Raw genomic sequence first — 21,506 nt, forward strand, 5'->3', positions numbered from 1 at the left:
GGGAAACTGAGAGCTTAAATAATTGGTCGAAGATCACACATCCAATAAATGATGTAGTCTGGCAAACATTAAGTACTCTAACCCCAGAACCTTGCACCCTGAATAATCACTGTGCCAGAATTTTCGTTTTAGAAATTGACTCGAGATTTCTCCTAAGATATCATTTTCCTGATGCTTAATTTTCTGAATTACAAGAAACCTAGAGGTGTTGATGTAGTAGAATCAACAAATTAGATATAAATCTCAGTTTTTCTACATTTGTATTGCACCCAGATATTTTCTCCATTTGTACTGGACCCAAATACCATTATTAGTATCCATTTTAAAATTCATATTCTTTAAACCAGGAATTTCATTTTGTGCATTTGTATTGGACAAAAACAATTTTATAAATATTCAGTTCTTTAAGTAGTTTCTGAATCAGGAAGGTATTTATTTGACTTCCAGTTCTTAACTGTTGTAATTAAAAATAACTGAATGTCAGTTACTGTTTTGAATGAATTTTTAAAGTTGATTATCATATATATAATGAAAAGTGAACAAATTATAGACATACACGTAGAATGAAATATCGCAGTGTGAACACACCTGTGAAATTAAAACCCAGGTCAAGAAATAGGACGTTACCAGCATTCCTGGAGTCTCTTCACTCCCTCTCACAATCACTCCTCTCTCCTTCTTTCCCAAAGGTAGCGTTTATTCTAACACTAGAGTTTAGTTTTATCTGCTGCCAATCATGTTTTAACTCGCAGTCTCACTGTGAAGATAAAATGCTTATACTGTTTAAAAATAAGATACTTGTCTACATCAAATAATAGAGGAAATTTTATTCTCAAAGAAATATTTAAGGAATTCCAAGTCAATTTTGAATTAACATGAATATTTCTATAGAAAATGGCTTTAGCCCAGCTCATTTAGTTGCAGGAAAGGAAACAACATTTCAGAAAGTGCAGCATCACAAGATTTTTGTATTTGTCTATTGTTCCTATTATCACTACATTAGAGATTTAAAACTTTATAAATACTGTTTAGTATTTTTTTACCTGTGAAGTTTTTATTGCTATGTATGTATGTATATGTATGCATATATCTTTAATTTATGCAATTCTTAATAATTTACTGTATTTTAGAGTCATGGAAATGAAAACTAATAATGGCAGAAAGGAAACAATATCACAGTTTGTAAAACTAAAATACTATGTTTAATAGAGATGGGGGATTTTAACACAAAGAAGTGGTTACCTTTAAAGGGTTATTTTTTATTGTATTCTCATATATTTAAAGTGGGACAATATTTTCTAGGATAGTTGTGCCTAAGCAAACTTATTTTGGGTATGTTGCTATTTTGTGTACATTTCTTTAATATAAATTTATTTATTTTATTTGGCTGTGTTGGGTCTTCGCTGCTGTGCGTAGGCTTTCTCTAGTGCAGTGAGTGGGGGCTACTCTTCGTTGTGGTGTGTGGGCTTCTCATTGCGGTGGCTTCTCTTTTTGCGGAGCATGGGCTCTAGGTGCGTCGCCTTCAGTAGTTGTGGCACGCGTGCTCAGTAGTTGTGGCGCACAGGCTTAGGTGCTCCGCGGCAGGTGGGATCTTCCCAGATCAGGGATCGAACTTGTGTCCCCTGCATTGGCAGGCAGATTCTTAACCACTGCGCTACCAGGGAAGTCCCATGTGTACATTTTAATAGTTGTCAGATATGACTTTGCTTCAGTTTTTAAGTCATAGTGAAATTAAACTGTTAAACTTTTAAGGAACGAATATTCCTTAAATATTGATAGTGTTATATTTTCAGACTCTAAAGTTAGTCAGAAGATTATTTAAGTTGGTGACTGTTGTTGTTTAGCCAATGGCCTGTATGTAATCAATAAAATTGTTAGAAAGGTAAAGAAGAAAAAAATCTAAAATATTGTGTGTCTGCATGGGTAAGTGTGAAATGGTCTGCGTAGAACCAGGGAGCTTTAATTTTGTTGTATGTTTCAGGCTGGTTTAGAGGAAGGTAGATTCTGCTCAGTGGATGGGAATATTGTCTCTTTGTAAGGCTGTATATATTATTTTATCATAGTTTGTTGACATTAGCCATTAATATTTTCCAATTCCTTAGTCTTATTAAATTCCATAGGTATAACGTAACCTTCTGAGTATAATTTGGCTTCCTCCATAATTTTCCGAAAGGGAGAAAATGTACCGATTTGCCAATATTAACATTCTGGTTCATTTCACAATTTTAACAATATTTATCATGTGTAAATTGATATTCGTGTTTATAACATCATTTATTTCTGAATTTAGTCATGTGTGTCTGTCTCCCTCAGACCTGGGTACTCTGCATTATTTTCACAAAGTCAGGTTTCTGGCTTTGCAGAGCTGAGGAGATTAAACCCTTATCAGTAATGATGTCCCTGAGATAATGTTCTAGGGAAGCAGGATGTTTTAGTGGAAAGAGCCTATGTTTTGGAGCCTCTTTCCTTTTCCTCTTAGAAAGCAACAAGTCAGAGGTGTCATCCAGCTGTGTCAGCAGGCAGTTTGGGAATTAAGGATGAAACTAACCTTTACTGAATGCCTCCTCTCTGCCAGGATTTTGTGTTAGTCACTTTACATTTGTTATCTCAGTCACAGTGACAAATATGTGAGGAAGATATAATTATCCACTTTTTATAGTTAAGGAAACAAAGGCCTGGAAAGGTTAAGAAATTAGCTGTAGATTACTCAGCTAGCAAGCGGTGGAGTCATGGTCTGGAGTGCTTGCTACCCCCCCTTTCTTCAATAGAACCAAGCAGTTTATTCTAATTTTGTTAAATAATTACATTTTAAATCATTTGACAATTTGTGAAGCAATTTATATTGAAAAAGGAATTTTTAAAGTGTTAAAATTTCTTTGGGAAGCTTCCATGTGATGACTAATCTTAACCAGTTCCTCAAAATTTTTATGTTTCTCTGGCCAACTTTCTTTTTTCCATTCTCTGAAATGACTGTTTTAGACTCTCCACTTTCCACTAACCTTACCCTCTCACCCCACATACCAACTAAGGCGGATGCCCTTAATTTCTGCTTCACAGAGGTGCCTCTCACATCACCTGTACTCTGGATCCCGTTTTCTTATCTTGTTTATATTTCTGTCTCTCATATCTTCATCCTGTGTCTTTTACTTTGTTTCTTCTCATCAACATGTAAATATACACCTTTTATGCCACTCTCCCCTGTGTTCTCTATTTCTCAGTCTCACAAACTTTCTTTTAGTTTTTCACATGCCCATTTTCCTTCCTCCTTTAGGGCTTTCATGTTCTTTTTATGCCTGGAATACTCTTTCCACTTCCCATTAAAACAGATGCTGCAGCTTATATCTGTTTGCTTCTCGAAATATATTCTCCCATTTATAATAAACAATTGAAATAGTTAAGTATATTGTTAATATTTATTTTATATATATAGACTAAAACAATAGCATTTTAATTTTGAAGTAATATTGCATTCATGAAATATTACACAGTTTCATAGTTTATAGGCTCATAACCTGAATAGAGATGTTCAGTACACAAGGAACTTTTGAAAAATTCACATGTCCTTACTTGCATTTAATAATCAACTTCTGACATTAATTTGGTTTCTCAAAAATATTAGTGATCTCCTTTTACTGAGTATATAGTTGGGACCGTCATTTTCAATATCAATTAATTGTAAAACTTAAATTTACTAAAAGAAAATGAGTGTAATTTCTTTTTGTAGCATTCTTTTTCCAAAACCAAAAATTTTTAAATAAATGCAGATAACTTGTTTTTGATCATTACTGTTTTTTCTCTAGTTAATTGCTTAAATGTGCTGTATTCATTTGTAGGTTTTAATAGCTTTGTAGCCTTACAAAGTCTCCACTACAGTTTTACAAAATTTATGTCTTGGAAGACATAAACTAAATAATTATTTAGATACTAAGGAACTGTTTTTTCTTCTTACAGTAGAAAATTATAAGTAAACTTCTGACTTCACAAAGCCATATTAAGTTTATATGGAAAAGGTTTGTAGTGATACCACTGCTACTTTCTTTACACAATGTTTGGAAGGATTGATGACCCAGAGTTCATCTTCTGGTGAAGCATACCATTATCATCACATTAGAAAAACATTCGTCAATTCGACAGGCAGTGTTTGTCCCAAACATTGGGACCATCTACAGCTCTTCCTTGATTCCTATTTCTCTTTTTTGCTGATCCTGAGAATCTTTCATTGAAAGAAGCCAGACAAAGAAAGAGAGAACCTTACAGTATTTTCAAGATCGCAACAGACTCCATTACCTCAAGCTGTAACTAGCTTTCAAAAATAGGTGACAGAGATTTTGATCTGGATGAGTTCCTGCATCACCATAGATACCAGGCCCCCACAGTGAAATGATTACATTTTAATTAGAAAGATGGCTTTAACTTGTGAATTATAAGCTTTTCCAATAAACAAGTGCTGGGCTTTCTGGAGGTTCCAGGATGGAGGAAGATGATGTGCTTATATGTCTTTAAAAGTCAAGGAAGAGGGTCTTTCAGCTCTGTGCTGGACTGTAATTTCCCCTGTTGTAATTGTTGTCAGTACTGGGAGGCAAACATCCACGAACGTGCCTTTTCCCTAAGTCAGAAAGCCTCCTCTGTCAGGTCCACACAGAGTACAGGTGCTTATCAGTTGTCAGCTAAAAGTACCATGATAGCATGATCTAGACAGAGTCTCTCTAAGATGACAAAGTAGAATTGAAGTTCACTAAATAAATGTCTACATAGCATACAGGAAGTGATTATGATGTTATGAACCCTTTTTACTTTTGTAGTTAAAAATTCTGAATTGTTTTTAGCACAGAGAGGGTACCAATTCAAATGTGTTGTGTTGAAGATTTATGGAAGTTAAGCATTTTCTCAAACTTCAAAAGGAACTTCCTGGCTAAGTTGACTCTGTTGATTAGTTATGGTAGAGTTCAGCATGCAGCAGGTCTTTTGTGATCCTTTTCTTCTCTATGTGCCCAACAAACACCAATAGTAGACTCAATATCAGTTGATTTGTCAAGCTGAATATCTGCTTTAAGAGGTCTAGCTTTCCTATTGTTAGCTGCTAGTTTTCCTGGCTGGTCTCATGAATTCTACAACAGATCTCATCATTTGAATCTACAGAAACTCCTTTTGTATATTTGTTCCCAGTGTTTTTGCATTTACTAAATATAAAGTTCCAGTAATTTTTCAACTCTTGTACAAAGCATTTTTCCTGACACGCAATAAATACTTTGAGGGGATGGGTGAGATGGGTGAAGGGGGCCAAAAGATACAAACTTCTAGTTATAAAATAAATAAGTCATGAGGATATAATGTACAGCATGGCAACTATAGTTAATAATACTGTGTTGTATGTTTGAAAGTTGCTAAGAGATTAGATCTTAAACGTGCTCACCACAAGAAAAAACATTTTTGTAGCAATGTGTGGTGAAAGATGTTAACTAGACTTATTGTGGTAGTCATTTTAAAATATATACAAATATCAAATCATTATGTTATATACCTGAAACTAATATAATGTATGTAAATTATACCTCAATTAAAAAATATGTAAAGGGTGATTATAGTAAGAGCTCTTCAAGTTACACAGATCTAGAGGTTTCATGTGTTTTCTTTATTTTACCAGCCTCAGTGGATAATTTGCCACCTGCCCCTCACCTGTTTGCTCTTATCACTGTTAGCTTTCCTTAGATTTTCAACTGATCATCTAAATGTTTTCCCTAAAGCTTAATTAGTCTTGTTTAGCATGTGCTTACTATTTTTTGAATATTTTTTTGAGTGGGAATTAATTTGAACTGTTATTTAACATTCTGAATCAAGGATTGGCAAAAGTACAGTCTGTGGACTGTTTCTGTATGGCTCAAGTACTAATTGTTTTTACATTTTTATATGGTTGGGGGAAAAAAACCCGAAAGAGCAGTATACAGCAGAGACCATATGTATACTATGTGGCCGCCAAAGCCTAAAATATTTGCTATCCTGCCCTTTAAGGACATTAAATGTGTGCTTTAAATGGTTGTATTTTCTTCATGGTGGGCGCTTTACGATTTTCCTTCCTTCCATCTTTTCTTCCTCCCAGCACCATCTCCTCTTTTGCAATATTTTAATTATCATATGGTGTTTCTCTGTGTTTTTGTTTTATGCCAAATGTAAAGTGGTAATATATTTCTTGTTTCTATATTATACAGTCATGTTATTTTCTTTCCTCTTTTTAAAATTAATTTATTTTATTTTTGGCTACGTTGGGTCTTCGTTGCTGCGCGCAGGCTTTCTCTACTTGTGGCAAGCGGGGGCTACTCTTCGTTGCGGTGCATGGGCTTCTCATTGCGGTGGCTTCTCTTGTTGCAGAGCATGGGCTCTAGGCACGTGGGCTTCAGTAGTTGTGGCACACGGGCTTAGTAGTTGTGGCTCGTGGGCTCAGTAGTTGTGGCTCGCGGGCTCTAGAGCGCAGCTCAGTAGTTGTGGCACATGGGCTTAGTTGCTCCGCGGCATGTGAGATCTTCCCGGACTAGGGCTCGAACCCGCGTCCCCTGCATTGGCAGGCGGATTCTTAACCACTGTGCCACCAGGGAAGCCCCAGTCATGTTATTTTCTTTTTCTTTGACATAGTCTCTTTCATGAACAACCCACAGTAACATTGGTTGCTTCGTTATTTTATTGCTATCTTGCAGTGTAGATTCACATCTAATTAACTGTCTGCTTTCAGCCTTAAGGTCTTTTGGTGTTATTGCATTCCATAGTTTTTCAGGTCACTGAACTGTGAATAATTTTTTCATCAACTGACTGAATTTCCATTGTATGTCATATAGAATTCTGTCACTACTCTTTGGTTAAAATTTGGTAATCACTCTTTAATCTATGTGTAAGTTGTTTTCCGTTTCTCAAAAATTCAGAACTTTTGTACTTGGTTAACTCTATTTTATTTTACTCAATTTAGATAATCTTATGTTGGCTTTTTATTAGAGTAGTAAATACTAAAATTTTTATTTTGTAGTTTGGAAAAAAATGAAGAACCAGGCAACCACTTTGCATCACTATGGATTAATTTGCATTGTCCATAGTTTTATATAATTGGAGTCATACAGTGTGTTCTTTCTTGTGTGTGGCTCTATCCATTCAACATAGTTATTTTGAGATTGATTCATGTTCTGTATATTGGTAGTTTGGTCATATTTGTATTGGTAGTTAGCATTACATTATATTGAAGTACATTTATCTATTCACTTGTTGACAGACATTTGGGTTATTTCCAGTTTAGGGATACTGCAGACAAAGCTGCTATGAGCAGATACATGGCTTTGTCTCAGCATGTTTCCTTTTTCTTGAGTAAATACCTAAGGCAAAGAATGGTTGGGTTTTTGCAAAGAATGATATGTTTACTTTTTATAGAGTCTGCTAGTTCCAAAGTGGTTCTGTCATTTCACATTCCCATATCAGTAGATTAGAATTTTTGTTCCTCTAGATCCTCACCAAAATTTGATGTTGTCAGTCTTTTAAATTTTAGCCGTTTTAATGGGGGTATAGTAGATTCTCAGTGTAGTTTTAATTTGCCTTTTCTTGATTGCTGATGTGACCAACTTTTCAAATGCCTAATAGTGAAAGGTCTTTGCCTAACATTTAAAGACTTTATTGTCTTCTTATTGATTTGTAAGAATTCTTAATGTATTCTGGGTACCAGTCTTTTGTTATTAATGTGAATTGTAAATATTTCCTCCCATCCTATGGCTTGCTTTTTTTTCTTTTAGCATTGTTATTGAGGTGTAATTTACATTTGTGCATTTAAGCATATAGTTTGATGAGTTTACTAAATTTATACATTTGTGCAACCATCTCACAACCCAGATTTTTTTTTAACTGCTATCACCACAAAACATTTCCCTCCTTCCTGTTTGCAGTCAGTTCTTCCTCCCACCCCCAAACCCAGGCAATCACTGATTTGCTTTCTGTCTATAGAGTTGCTGTTTTCTAAAAGTGTCATATAAATGGAACCGTACAGTAGGTAATCTTACATATTTAGCTTCTTTCATTTAGCACAGTATTTTATTTAGGTTCATCTGTGTTGTTGCAAGTACAGATAGTCCTTTTTACTGCTGAGTAATGTTCCAGCCTATGGATCTACTCACTTTGTTTATGTCTTGATAGGTTGATGGACATTCAGTTGGTTACAGTTTTTGGCTATTAGGAATAATGCTGCCTTGTTTTCCCCCTTGAAATTGTCTTTTATTTTTATATTTTGGATCGTTTCTTGTTTCTTTTTAAAAATTTTTAAAAAATTGAAGTACAGTTGATTTATAATATATTGGTTTCAGGCATGCAACACAGTGATTCAATATTTTTATAGATTATACTCTCTTTAAATGTATTGCAAAATAATGGCTATATTTCCCTATTCTGTACAATGTATCTTTGTTGCTGTTTCTTGTTTCTTGATCAGTCCTGCTAGGCTTTTATTAACTTTATTAATTTTTTTCAAAAGACATCATCTTTTACAAAGAGCAAAATTTTTTAGTTTTGCTAAAGGCCGGTTTATGCATGTTTTCATATGCATGTTATATAAGAAATTTTTACCTACCCTAAAGTTGGAAAGCTTTCCTCCCATGTTTTCCTTTAGAAGTTTATAATTTTATGTTTTAAGTTTAATTTTTATATACAGTGTAAGGTTCATTTTTTTCCTCATAGACATATTCAGTTGTTCGAGTACCTTTTGTTGAAAAAGATTATTTTTTTCCTTCACTGAATTACTTCATTGTGAATTTGCATATATTTTGGCACCTTGAGAATAATTAATTCTCTGTCAGTTTTTCTACTAATGGTTTTAATGTCTGTTGATGATTTTTGCCTAAATCTTTTTATTTTTTTCAACAGAGATTGTGAAAAAGTCATTTTCTATTTTTCTTATTAGTTTATATTTGCTAGCCGTGATTCTTATGTAAAGAAGAATTTTCACTCATTAATTAAGGATATTTGGTTACCCTGAACTGCAGTTCCTTTTTAAAATGATGGATAAATGTTTAAATTTTGCATTTTTATTACCAATTTACAGAGTAATGAGTTTATATAAGTCACTACCCAAGGTAGCAAATGAGGCATACTTTTGTTCTCCTTTGTTTTTCTTTTTTTTTTAAAGTATTCTTATAGATTCGTGTTTCTGTTCTTTTTTTTTTAGAATTTTTTTTTTTGGATGTGGACCATTTTTAAAGTCTTAACTGAATTTGTTACAATATTGCTTCTGTTTTATGTTTTGGTTTTTTGGCTGCGAGGCATGTGGGATCTTAGCTCCCCCACCAGGGATCGAACCCACACCCCCTGCATTGGAAGGCAAAGTCTTAATCATTGGACCACCAGGGAAGTCCCTCATGTATTTTTATATATTGTGTTTTAATCAGTTTGGTGCTGGATGCGACTGCTAGTGCTATAACAACAAGCTAGACCAACAGTGGCTTAAATAGATAGGGATTTGTCTGGATGTGGGTGGTGCTAATATTGTTTCAGCCTGCTTCACAAGCATGCAGGTCTTTCTTTCCATTCTGCCTTCCTTAGTGTCCCCTTGCTTGTCACGTCATGGTCACAAGATAGCTGTCACACTGCAGACATTAATCCATGTTCACGGAGTGGAGATGGGCCAGTGCCAGCTGCCAGCCAAAAGGCAGCATTACAAAATCCTTTTTCAAAATTGCTCCAGTGGACCTATCCTTATGTCTCATTGACCAGATATGGGTCTCATGGTAACCCCAACTGTCAGGAGGACTATGAAAGCAAGTATCTGGAAAGAGGAACAGAACTGTAAACATTGGCTTAAGCTACTCAAGAACTATTGCCTGTTGCAGTGCACACCTGGAGAAAATTAGGATTTTAGTAATAAGAAAGAAGGAGGGAATGAATTTTAGGGAATACCTAATAATGCCTGCCATAAATATCTTTGGTAAAGCACAGAATGACTAGAATTATTATATTGTATTGCTTTATTTAAAAGTAAGCTATAGGCTTCCCTGGTGGTGTAATGGTTGAGAGTCCGCCTGCTGATGCAGGGGACGCGGGTTCGTGCCCCAGTCCAGGGGGATCCCACATGCCACGGAGCGGCTGGGCCCATGAGCCATGGCCGCTGAGCCTGCGCGTCCGGAGCCTGTGCTCCGTAACGGGAGAGGCCACAACAGTGAGAGGCCCGCGTACCACAAAAAAAAAAAAAAAACAGAAAAAGTAAGCCACATATATACATTTAAGTTAAAAATTTATATTGACAGAGTGAGATTTAGGTGCTTGAAACATTCATGTCTCATGATTACTTTTATTTTCCTATAAAATTCATTTTATTATTAAACACATTTTTAGTGTCCTTGAAGTATTATCTTATAGGATGGGAATATTATTCTAAGTATTGGCATCATTTAAAAACTTTTACTTAATGCCAAACTGTAGATTCATATAGACTATGCTCTCAAGGTTCATTTTATAAAGAATTTGGAAGTTAAAAGAACCTTTTTCTGTATATTGATCATCTCTTTACCTTCTCCATTTTTTAGGCTCTTGGTGTTATTACTTCTTTTTTTTGTAGAACCTTCCTCTTACAATGCATGTTCACTTTCATTCTTTTGTCTCCTTCTTTTTCTTTTTCCTCTCATTTTCCCCGTGCCTTTTTATAGCTCTTCTTTTTTTCTGCTGCTTTTCAAAAAGGGCTAGAATAAAGGTGATTTTTGGTTGATAAGATCATACTGCACTATTAAATGTTCTTCTTAGTTTCTTAATTTCATTTGGGTTTTGCACTGTTGACTGCTGATAGTTAACAGGTTCTGATATAATCTTATTAGGTTAGCTGAGAAGTACATATCAAGCATTAGTGGGCTCCATGCTATTGAATCAGAAAAGCCACTGGTAAGCTCTGGATCACAACCGAGGTAGCTAATATAATTCTTGCCTTTAAATTACGTTATTTAATGCGATTCTCTCTTCCTTCAGTACTTGTAATCTCCCATGGGGCTCCATTAAGTCTTCAGTGTTTTAGACATGTCATAGATTCAAAAAAAGTGTCCAGTGTATGTATCATGTTAGGGCACACAGTTACTATAAACTACCTTAAGTATTTTGGCCTATGATATACTTGTCATGTATAAGATGTTGTGAATTTATTAACACTATTCTGAAGAAATAAAATATTTGGATCTTAGAATTCTTCAGTTATTGTGCATGATTAAGGTGCTATGCTTTTTTTTTTTTTTGCTGTATGCGGGCCTCTCACTGTTGTGGCCTCTCCCGTTTTGGAGCACAGGCTCCAGACGCGCAGGCTCAGCGGCCATAGCTCACGTGCCTAGCCGCTCCGTGGCATGTGGGATATTCCCGGACCGGGGCACAAACCCGTGTCCCCTGCATCGGCAGGTGGACTCTCAACCACTGCGCCACCAGGGAAGCCCAAGGTGCTATGTTTTTTATTGTCTTAAATTTACCTGAAAGCTAGCCTAATTTTATTAAATACGTAGTCTTTGGAGGTAGTGGTTTAAAGAATTATCTTCTTTGTGATAAAAATTCTTAGATCTGTATCCTTTCTGTGCTATAAAAAAATAAAATAATAAGCTTTTATTTTTCCCCCCCCAGCAGTAAGGATTATCTATATAGTGGAAGTTACCTGTTCTTTGAATTTTTGCTTGAACTGACTTTGCATTTTTCTCACTATAACCTCTATGTTTTTCGGGAAGCCGGGTTGGGGACTTGTAGATCATTTCCCTCTCCATCTCCCTCCCCACCTTTCTCCATCACTCCCCCCTTTTAATGTGATTTTGGGGGTACTTATTTTTTGTCTTATTTTAATTGAGTATGAAATGGATTACTAATCAAACCTTGAAGAAATACTGTAGTCCTGAAACCTCCTAATAACCAAAATAGCAGAATAGCAGCAGGAAATTTTATCTTCTTTTATTTGTCCTTTTCCTTCCCTTGGCTCATTGTATTCTTTTGTATGTGAAACCTAAATAAAAAGAATTTAACTGCTAAAGAATTAGTTCATTAGGGGAAAAAGTAAAATGTGATCATTAGTCTTTGTGATACAAGGATTATTTGATCCTTGCAGAGTGGCATCCTGGTCTTGAACATTTATGTGATTTTTGCATTTTGTTTCTAATTAAATCAAATTCTGTCACCTTTTCCATTTCTAATTTCAATTATATGAAGCTTTTAAAATCCTATCAGACTTTTGATTTAATACTGTATTTATGCTCACAGAGGTCATCTCTTATTAACTATAGCTTAGTTAATGCAAGAACATTGCTTGCTATTTTATGGCACAATATTTACAGCAGTCTTGCTATCTCTCTGTTCCATTAGCTGAGTGCCAGCTGTTGCTTTGGTTACAGTGTTCCTGTTTTTGTTTTTGTTTTTTGTGGTACGCGGGCCTCTCACTGTTGTGGCCTCTCCCATTGCGGAGCACAGGCTCCAGACACGCAGGCTCAGCAGCCATGGCTCACGGGCCCAGCCGCTCTGTGGCTTGTGGGATCTTCCCGGACCAGGGCAGGAACCCGCATCCCCCACATCAGCAGGTGGACTCTCAACCACTGTGCCACCAGGGAAGCCCAGTGTTCCTGTTCTGGCAAGCGTTTTAGGGATCCTAAACAACTGTGCTTCTTTTCTGACTGTACTCTTGTGCGGTTTTAGTTTCCTCCCGTGTATGCTACAGAGTTGTTGAAAAAGAAAGAAAAAAATGACATCATCCATATTTGTTTCCAAAGCAAAAGAAATAATTTTAGTTTAAAAAGCAAATGGTTGTGCCATCTCCCGAAATGTTTTTGAAGACGTAGAAATCAAGTCTTTATCTACTTATGAAGTAGATCTACTCTATTACCTGGTCTTTCATCTCATTTTATATTGCAGTTTCTGAAGTTGGGAAATTTCATATACAGTTAAGTGATTTATTGAAGGTCACAGTGACAATTTGTAGAAAAATTGCTCCTAGAATATTGACTCTCTCATTTAAAGAGAAGACATTGTCTAGAAGACATTGCTACCTTTTCAGTAGTTTATCTCTTTCTAGAAAGTGTGGTCTTTTTCAAATGTGGTTATTTTGTTTTGAGATCTCTTACAAATACCTGCAAAACTGGTATATCTGGAGATTTAGAGACAAGTGGTGACAGGATGACCTGTTGCAGAGTATAGAATAGGGAGTGAAGGGGCCGAGGCCTAAAACTGGCCTGCCAGTATCCAGCTATGGGCCTGTCCTTTCGGTACCTTAGTTACCTAACTGTGAAATGAGCATTGTAATAGTTATTCTACTTATGTTCTGTTGACAAAAGAAAATTAATGGATATGAAGGCCATTTTAAGCATTACTATCTAGGGGAGAAGGCATCTCCATGTAGTATACTGTTTCCACAGATCAGGGTGGGACATGGCAATGAATGCAGACCTCGCAAGGGCACAAAGTACCGAGAGTGGGTCTGGTTTTGTAAAGATGGGCGGTTGGGTAGGTGGTGTAAGGAAACAGAGAAGTCCTAGAGCTGATCCCGGAGCACTGAGAAAATAGGCCCACAAAGCAGGCAGTTCCAAGGTGAGCAGTGAATTGAAGTGTTCGCATTGTATTTGCAAGGACTACCTGTGGGATGAGAAAGAGGATCCTGTTAAGGGCAATTTATGATTTTACTGATTTAAACTCTGCTAAAGTTGGGATTTGCAGCAGAGAATGGGGAGCCTGGTGAGTGAGGCAAGGAATTGATTAACTATTTGTCGCTGAATTAAAACCATTAAACTTCCCAGAGAACACAGTGGCCCAGGGTACTAGGAAAGAAGGAATTTCTTCATGGGCAGTTTTCAGAGAGACTTTAAACTTGAGGATATTGTATGCAAGCAAGATTGGCCAACCTGTTCATTTGTACAGAAAGGTAACATAAGTATAGGTTTCCCGACACTGACTTGTACGTTGGTAGCAATCATGCTGAGGTTTTATCAATTCTCATTAAAATTCAGAATAAAAACAAGGTAGTGACTTACTCTGAGAACTTCCTCCCTATTTTTCTTGTTACTTAAATAACCTTCCTTTTATGAAGTGATGATAGCAGATAGTGAAGTTTTAAAAAATGTCCTTACTTATTAGCAAAGTAAGAAGATAGCATTTATTGGTCATTCTTACTTACTTTTAAACTTTATTTTACTGCTTAAAGAAAATCAGACTTTAATTGGTGCTAACAGTTATTTGCAAGTAACCATTGTTATTTGGAAAAAGCATGAACTTTAAAAGCAGACATTTTAATGTTTGAATCCTTGCTCTGCCATTTATTCTTTGTTGTCTTGGAGCTTCGGCTAACTTCTCTATTCCTCAGTTTCCCTGTCTTTCAGTAGAGAACAGTACAACTATTTTGCATGTTTTGTTGGGGAGGATTAGACCTCACGTGTATCAAGCCCCTAAAGTAATGCCTGGTTCATAATAGGTCCTTACTGGATGACTGCAGTAGAAAAATTAGGTTTATCACAGTTATCCAGATTCCTTGGCCTCATTCCTAAACCTATCAAAGGAGATGAAATCCAAGCATATGTGTTTTTTAAATTGTGATAAAATACACAACATGAAATTTACCACCATCAGGGTTCATTAGTGTTAAGTACATTTACATTAATGCTCATCCAGTCTCCAGAAGTCTCTTCATCTCACTGGACTGAAACTCTGTGTCCATTGAACAACAACTCCTATTCCTGTCTGTCCCTTGGACCCTGGCAACCACTGTTCTACTTTCTATCTGTGAGTTTGTCTCCATATGTACAATCTTCATATAAATAATATATAAATAATATTATCTTCATAAAATGTAATCACACAGTAATTTTTTGTGTGACTGGTTTTTTTCACGTAGCATAATATGCTGAAAGTTCATCCATGTTGTAGCATGTGACAGGATTTCTTTCCTTTTTAAGGCTGAGTAATATTTCATCATATGAATACATATTTTCTTCATCCATTCAATGGATATTTGGGTTGCAAGCATATGTATTTTTTGTTTGTTTGTTTTGTTTTGTTTTGTTTTGCGGTACGCGGGCCTCTCACTGTTGTGGCCTCTCCCGTTGCGGAGCACAGGCTCCGGACGCGCAGACCCAGCAGCCATGGCTCACGGGCCCAGCCGCTCCGTGGCATGTAGGATCTTCCCGGACCGGGGCACGAACCCGTGTCCCCTGCATCGGCAGGCGGACTCTCAACCACTGCGCCACCAGGGAAGCCCAAGCATATGTATTTTTTTCCTGTTGCTCTTAACCCTCTGTATTGATTTCCTAGGGCTGCTATATCAAATTACCACAAACAGGTAACTTAAAACAACAGGTTCTGGAGGTTAGAAATCTCTCTCATAGTTCTGGAGGTTAGAAATCCAGATTAAGGTGTTGGCAGGGTCAGTCTCCTTCTGAGGGCTCTAAGGAAGAATCATTCCTTGTCTTTTCCTAGCTTCTAGTGGCTCCAATCAGTGCTTGAAGTTCCATGACTTGTTAACTGTGTCACTCCATTCTCTGTCTCTTGTCAAGAGACCTTTCTCACTGTGTGTGTCTCTGAGTGTGTTATTCTCTCATAAGGACATCAGTCATTGGATTTAGAGCTCACCATAATCCAGTATGACCTCATCTCAACTTAACTGACTACACATGCATGTAAATAAACTAATGTTACATGAACTCTATATAAGAATTGAAAAAGAGGCAATGCTTACATGATTATTTTATGGAGCCAGTATAAAGTTGAAATCAAGATAAGGATATCATGGGGAAGAAAATTTAATAGCTATCTTTCTTGAAAATTGATGCAAAAATACTAAACAAACTATTAGCAAATGTAATTCAGGGATATCTAAAAAGGGTAATTTATCATGACCAAGATGGCTTTTGTTTAGAAGTGTAATGTAATTTCTTCAGTAAAGGAAAAAAATTGATGATCTCAACACATACAAAGAGAGAAAGCATTTAATAAAGTTCAGCATCAATCTGTGTGTAAAAATACTCTTAGCAGACCAAGAATAGAACTTCATTAATCCATTTTTATCACTTTTACTCAGCAGATTACTGACTCTCCTAACCAGGGTTATGAGAAAAAGCAATAAGGGCTTCCCTGGTGGTGCAATGGTTGAGAGTCCGCCTGCCGATGCAGGGGATACAGGTTTGTGCCCCGGTCCGGGAAGATGCCACATGCCGCGGAGCGGCTGGGCCTGTGAGCCATGGCCGCTGAGCCTGCGTGTCCAGAGCCTGTGCTCCGCAACGGGAGAGGCCACAACAGTGAGAGGCCCGCATACAGCAAAAAAAAAAAAAAAAAAAAAAAAAAAAGACAATAAAATGTAGGACTAGAAAGGAAAAAAATAAAGATTATTCAGAGATAACATGATCTTATGTATAGCAAATCCAAAACAATCTACAAATAAAGTAATTAATGACTGAGTTTTGAAAGTTTGGTAAAATTCTATTTAGAAAAATCAGTGGTGTTTTTAATATAATAGCAACAGATAAACAGAAAGATTTTAAATTACTATTTATAATATCAAAAAACATCAAATGTGTAGGAATAATAAAAATCAAAGATATGTAAAATCCCTTTACAGAAACTATAATAATATTAAGAGGAATTAAAGGAGACCTGAATAAATGAAGAGAGATAATATATTCATGGATTGGAGAGCTCAATATTACAAAGATTTCCATTTTTTCTAATTTTATGTGTAGACTTAGTGCAAACCCATAGTTCCACAGGCCTTTTTGTTTTAAATGGAAATTGTCAAGCCTGTTATAAAATTTATATGGATGTACCATGAACCCAAGAGTAGCCTATATCAAATTGATAAGAACAGAGGCAGAGGACTATCAAAACTTACTTTAAGGCTACAATAATTTACATAGGTGAATTAGTGTAAGGACAGAGAAATGGCACAGAATTGATGGTCCAGAAACAAAAACACATAAATGGAAACTTGACTTATTGTAGAGGTAACCCTTGAGATTGAGGAGAGAAAGATTATCATTTGCTTCTTTGTTTTCTCAAATAAATTGTGCTGGGTCAATCGGATATTCATACAGAAAAACACTCATCTTGGCTCTTGTCTCACATTATGCAGAAGCTAATTCCAGTTGGATTGTATATCTAAATGTGAAGGGTAAACCGATAGAGGTTCTGGAGGATAACTTCATGAAAGAAAGATATTTTCATGATTGAAAGACATCTTCATGAATGTGGGATGGGACAAAACATTTTTTTCAAACAGGATACTGAAAGTGCTAACCATGGAGAATAAGGTCAATAAAATGGCCTGCATTCAAATTAGGAACTTCTCTGCCTTAAAAGACTTCTTAAGAGTGGGAGAACATATTTGCAGTATATACAGTCATCATAGTGATTATACCCAGAATATATGAACAACTTGTACAAATATGTAAAGGACAAAAAAAAAAGAGAGAAAAATAGACAAGAGAGATGAATATGCACTTCACAAAAGAGTATATCCAAATGGGTAATTAACAAGCAAAAAGGGATAACTCCTTAGCCATCATGGAAATGTAAATTAAAACAATAGTGCTCACTCAAAAGTACAGATAAAATGAAAGAGTATGATAATTCTAAATTTTGGCAGGATAGGGGAGCACTTATTTCTGGTCAGGGTATAAGTTGGTACAATCACTTTGGAAAATTGGCCGTATCTACAAATACTAAGCATACAAATACCATATGATCCAGCAGTTCTACTCTTAGCCAACAGAAGTTCATATACATACGTTCACTAAAAGCTGTGCGCTAGAATGTTCATGGTGGCATTATTTAAAATACCTAAAAAATGGAAATAATGCAAATGTATGTTAACAGAAGGATGGATACATAAACCAAAGTAAATTTCCACTCTGGAATACTCCACAGTGGTGAAAACGACACCTGCTACATACAACAACATGGATGAATTTTACAAATAAGATATTGACTAAAAGGAGCCAGACACAAAATAATACTTTATGGTTCTATTTATGTAAAATTCAAAAACAGGTAAAACTAAAGAATGGTGTTAGAAATTATGATAGTGTTAATATTTGGAAAGATGCAGTTGGGGAAGCCACAAAAGATTCAGAGGTTCTGCTAATATTTGGTTTTGTGGTCTAGGTGGTAGTTATAGAGGTTTGTTCACTTTGTGATATTTCATAAAGCTATGCCTACATAATGTGCACATTCCTCTGTATGTTAAAGAATTTAATTTAAAATTATCATTTTTGTAGTTTCCCAACTAAAAAATGATAAGTTTATATTAAACTATGAATATAAATAACTGGCATTAATAGAAAAAGTGGTCATGTTAATTAGAAAGCTTAAAATTACATCTAGAATTTTTATAAGTAGTTTAAATTATAGTTATAAATATTATGTTAGATGTTTTTTTATTTAAGTATAGTTGACATGTAATATTATGTTTCAGGTGTACAACATAATGTTTTGACAATCAGATACATTACTAAATGATCATCACAATAGGTCTTGTTACCATCTCTCACCATGCAAAGTTATTACTCTATTATTGACTATATTTCCTATGGTATACATTGCATCCTTGTGACTTACTTATTTTGTAAGTGGAATTTTGTAATTCTTTATCCCTTTCACCTATTTCACCCAACCGCTCAATCCCACTCCCCTCTGGCAACCACCAGTTTGCTCTTTGAGTCTGTTTGTCTTTTGTTTGGCTTGTTCATTTGTTTTGTTTTTTAGATGCCACATATACATGAGATCATACAGTTTTTGTCTTTTTCTCTCTGACTTATTTCACTCAGCATAAACCCTCTGGGTCCATCCATGTTGTCACAAATGGCAAGATTTCACTCTTTTTTATGGTTGAGTAATGTTCCATTGTATATACCACATTTTTTTAATCCATTAATCTATTGATGACACTTAGGTTGCTTCCATATCTTGTGTGTTGTAAATAATGCTTCACTGAACATAGGGGCACATATATCTTTTTGAATTAGTATTTTTGTACTTTGGGTAAATACCCAGAAGTGGAATTGCTGGATTGTATGGTATTATTTTTAATTTTTTGAGAAACCTCCATAGTGTTTGCACAGTAGCTGTACCAATTTACATTCACACCAACAGTGCATGAGGGTTCCCTTTTTTCCATATCCTTGCCAACACTTATTTGTTGTCTTTTTGATGATAGCCATTCTGATATTGGATGCTTCTTTAATAATGCACTGGACATGTTACTGTTTTGAAAGTTTTTGGTAATCAGTAATTTTTGGAGTAGAAACATACAAAGGTGCTCCATTTTAGCTAGATCTTTCAAGTAAAATATGACTTTAAGTGTTTTCAGTTAACATACAACTTCCAGCGTACATTCACTGTAAGCTATTGAAGTTACAGAATTATTGTTAAGTTACTGAAACCCTGTATTTTGAGAAGCTGTGCTTTTCAGATCCTTTGAGGATAATAAAGGCAATAAATACAATTTTACACTCTGTGTCTATATTCTAGTATTATAAGGTGAAGATATTATTTGAAATTGCTTAGGTAATGCTTTCTTAGATTATATAGACATTTGAATAGTGATAGGGGAAATTTCTTTACAGCTGCCTAATTTTGATTTTTGATATCTACTAAAAAGTGAAAAAAAAAATCACTATGAATGGAATGGAACTAACAACAACCAAAGTGCTATACCCCATATTTTCAGTTAATAATTTTGTATGAAATAGTTTATTTTCTCCCCTTTTCTTTGTTAGTACATTGATACAGAATTGACAGTATATATTAGAATAAAATTCTATTATAATCATACAAGTTAAAAATTTTTCATTAAAACATATTTTAATATGAAACAATGTTCATTTGCTTCTCTTTCTTGTTTAATATTAAAAATGTCTAAAATGGGTATCAGTATTCACCAACCATGTTTCCTGATACCGTCTTTAAGTTGATTCTGCTCTGCCTCTGTGTGTGTGTGTGTGTGTGTGTGTGTATCTGAGGCATGTACTGTTACTAACACCAATAGATTTCAGAAATAATATTTTGTGTTGTTTATAAACTTAACAGTCAAGAAAATGTTAATGAAATAATCTAACTTTTTAACTATGTACCTTTAATAATAGACACTGAATCATAAATGAAAGAGGAATTTCAGCTATTTGGGCCTGGACATATATGTTGGTGTACAAGATCTGCCTTGTTAATTCAGTCATTTACTTAGTGACACATCCAGCAACCTATTTATATCACTATGGACTTAATCTACTCATAGATGGTATTTCTACTCCCCACCTCATTGCTTACCTCTCTCTGCTTCAGTCACTCTGCTCCAGCCACCATTATGACCTAATTGCTGTTTTCACTAGCTACCAAGCACATTACTACCTCTGCACTTTCACTGATACCTCTGCCCAGATCTGTATTTCCCCATATCCTCCATAGATTTCATTATATGTAGGTCTCCGTTTAAATAACACCCTGAGATGCATTCTCTGACTCTTCCCTCCATAATAATCCACATCATTCTCTGTTCTTATTCCCTTCCTCCTCCTTTATAGCATTTACACTACCTGATATTCTCTTACATTTACCTTTTATACATTTCTTAGTAAATACAAGATCCATGCGGGCAGAGACTCAATTGGTTTTATTTACTACTGTATTTCCAGCACATAGAAGCAAGATAGACCCATAGTAAGCACTCTGTAGATATTTGTAGCTTCAGCGAATGAAGGAAGGAAGGAAATATAATGAATAATAGTATCAGTCTGCATAGCTCAGCCGTTAGTTGACTCTGCAGAATTCATTTATTTATTCTCTAAACAAATACAGGGTTATTGTTAGTTCCAGCATGGCTCTCTTCGTAGGGATTGGGAGTAAATTTTAAGTAAGCCCTAATAATATAACAGATTTTAAATTTTGTTATTATCCTTTAAAGGAGGAGGTAAAGGGAGAGGGAGGAAAGCATACACATGGTATTTAACTTTGTCTTTTAGGAAATAAATAATGACTAAAAATGATATTTGTTCCAAATGCATTGTCTTTGTTCTTGTCTGTAATAATTTTAAAATATTGTAGTAACTGCTCAAGTACCACTTAAAGTTGTAGAGTTATGTTGTTTGTATTTATTTTCCTATTTATATCTATTCCCAACTCACCCCACCACCACCTTTTTAAAGAATCCAACCCAGGTCGGAACAGCTCTTCAGGTTTTCCATAATCTTGGAACTTTGAAGGATACTATTACCAGTGTTGTGGATGGATATTGTGCTGCTATAGAAGAAAATATCCACAGTGCATTAGACATCAAAGTTTTGACTCAGCCTTCCCAGTCAGCTGTGAGAGGTATGGATGTGGTTTATCTTTAGCTTCTTTATTTATTTATAACTGAAAAGTCCTTTGAATAGTATGTGAAGCATTCAAGTTTCAAAGTAATCTAATGACTCATTTTTTAGTAGACAGAAAATGAGAGAAGAAATTATGTTTTAGAATTTATTTATAACTTTTTTTGTCTAATCAGTGAGTTGAACTGGCCAATTGGTATATTC

General features: G+C 35.4%; 1 protein-coding gene across 8 annotated transcripts in view; it reads left to right on the top strand.

Annotated features, from left to right (window-relative positions):
- COG5 (component of oligomeric golgi complex 5) overlaps positions 1 to 21,506 on the top strand; it is a 282,724-nt gene that overhangs the window by 131,457 nt on the left and 129,761 nt on the right. For 6 of the 8 annotated variants that reach the window (XM_065883739.1, XM_065883732.1, XM_065883735.1 and 3 more), the window contains exon 8: positions 21,138 to 21,303. The exons of the other annotated variants lie outside the window; for them this stretch is intronic. In XM_065883739.1, coding sequence (XP_065739811.1) covers positions 21,138 to 21,303 — 166 coding nt within the window. The remainder of the gene's footprint in view (positions 1 to 21,137; positions 21,304 to 21,506) is intronic. 8 annotated transcript variants of the gene reach the window in all.

The sequence above is a fragment of the Phocoena phocoena genome, chromosome 9, assembly GCF_963924675.1.
Source record: "Phocoena phocoena chromosome 9, mPhoPho1.1, whole genome shotgun sequence".
NCBI lineage: Eukaryota > Metazoa > Chordata > Mammalia > Artiodactyla > Phocoenidae > Phocoena > Phocoena phocoena.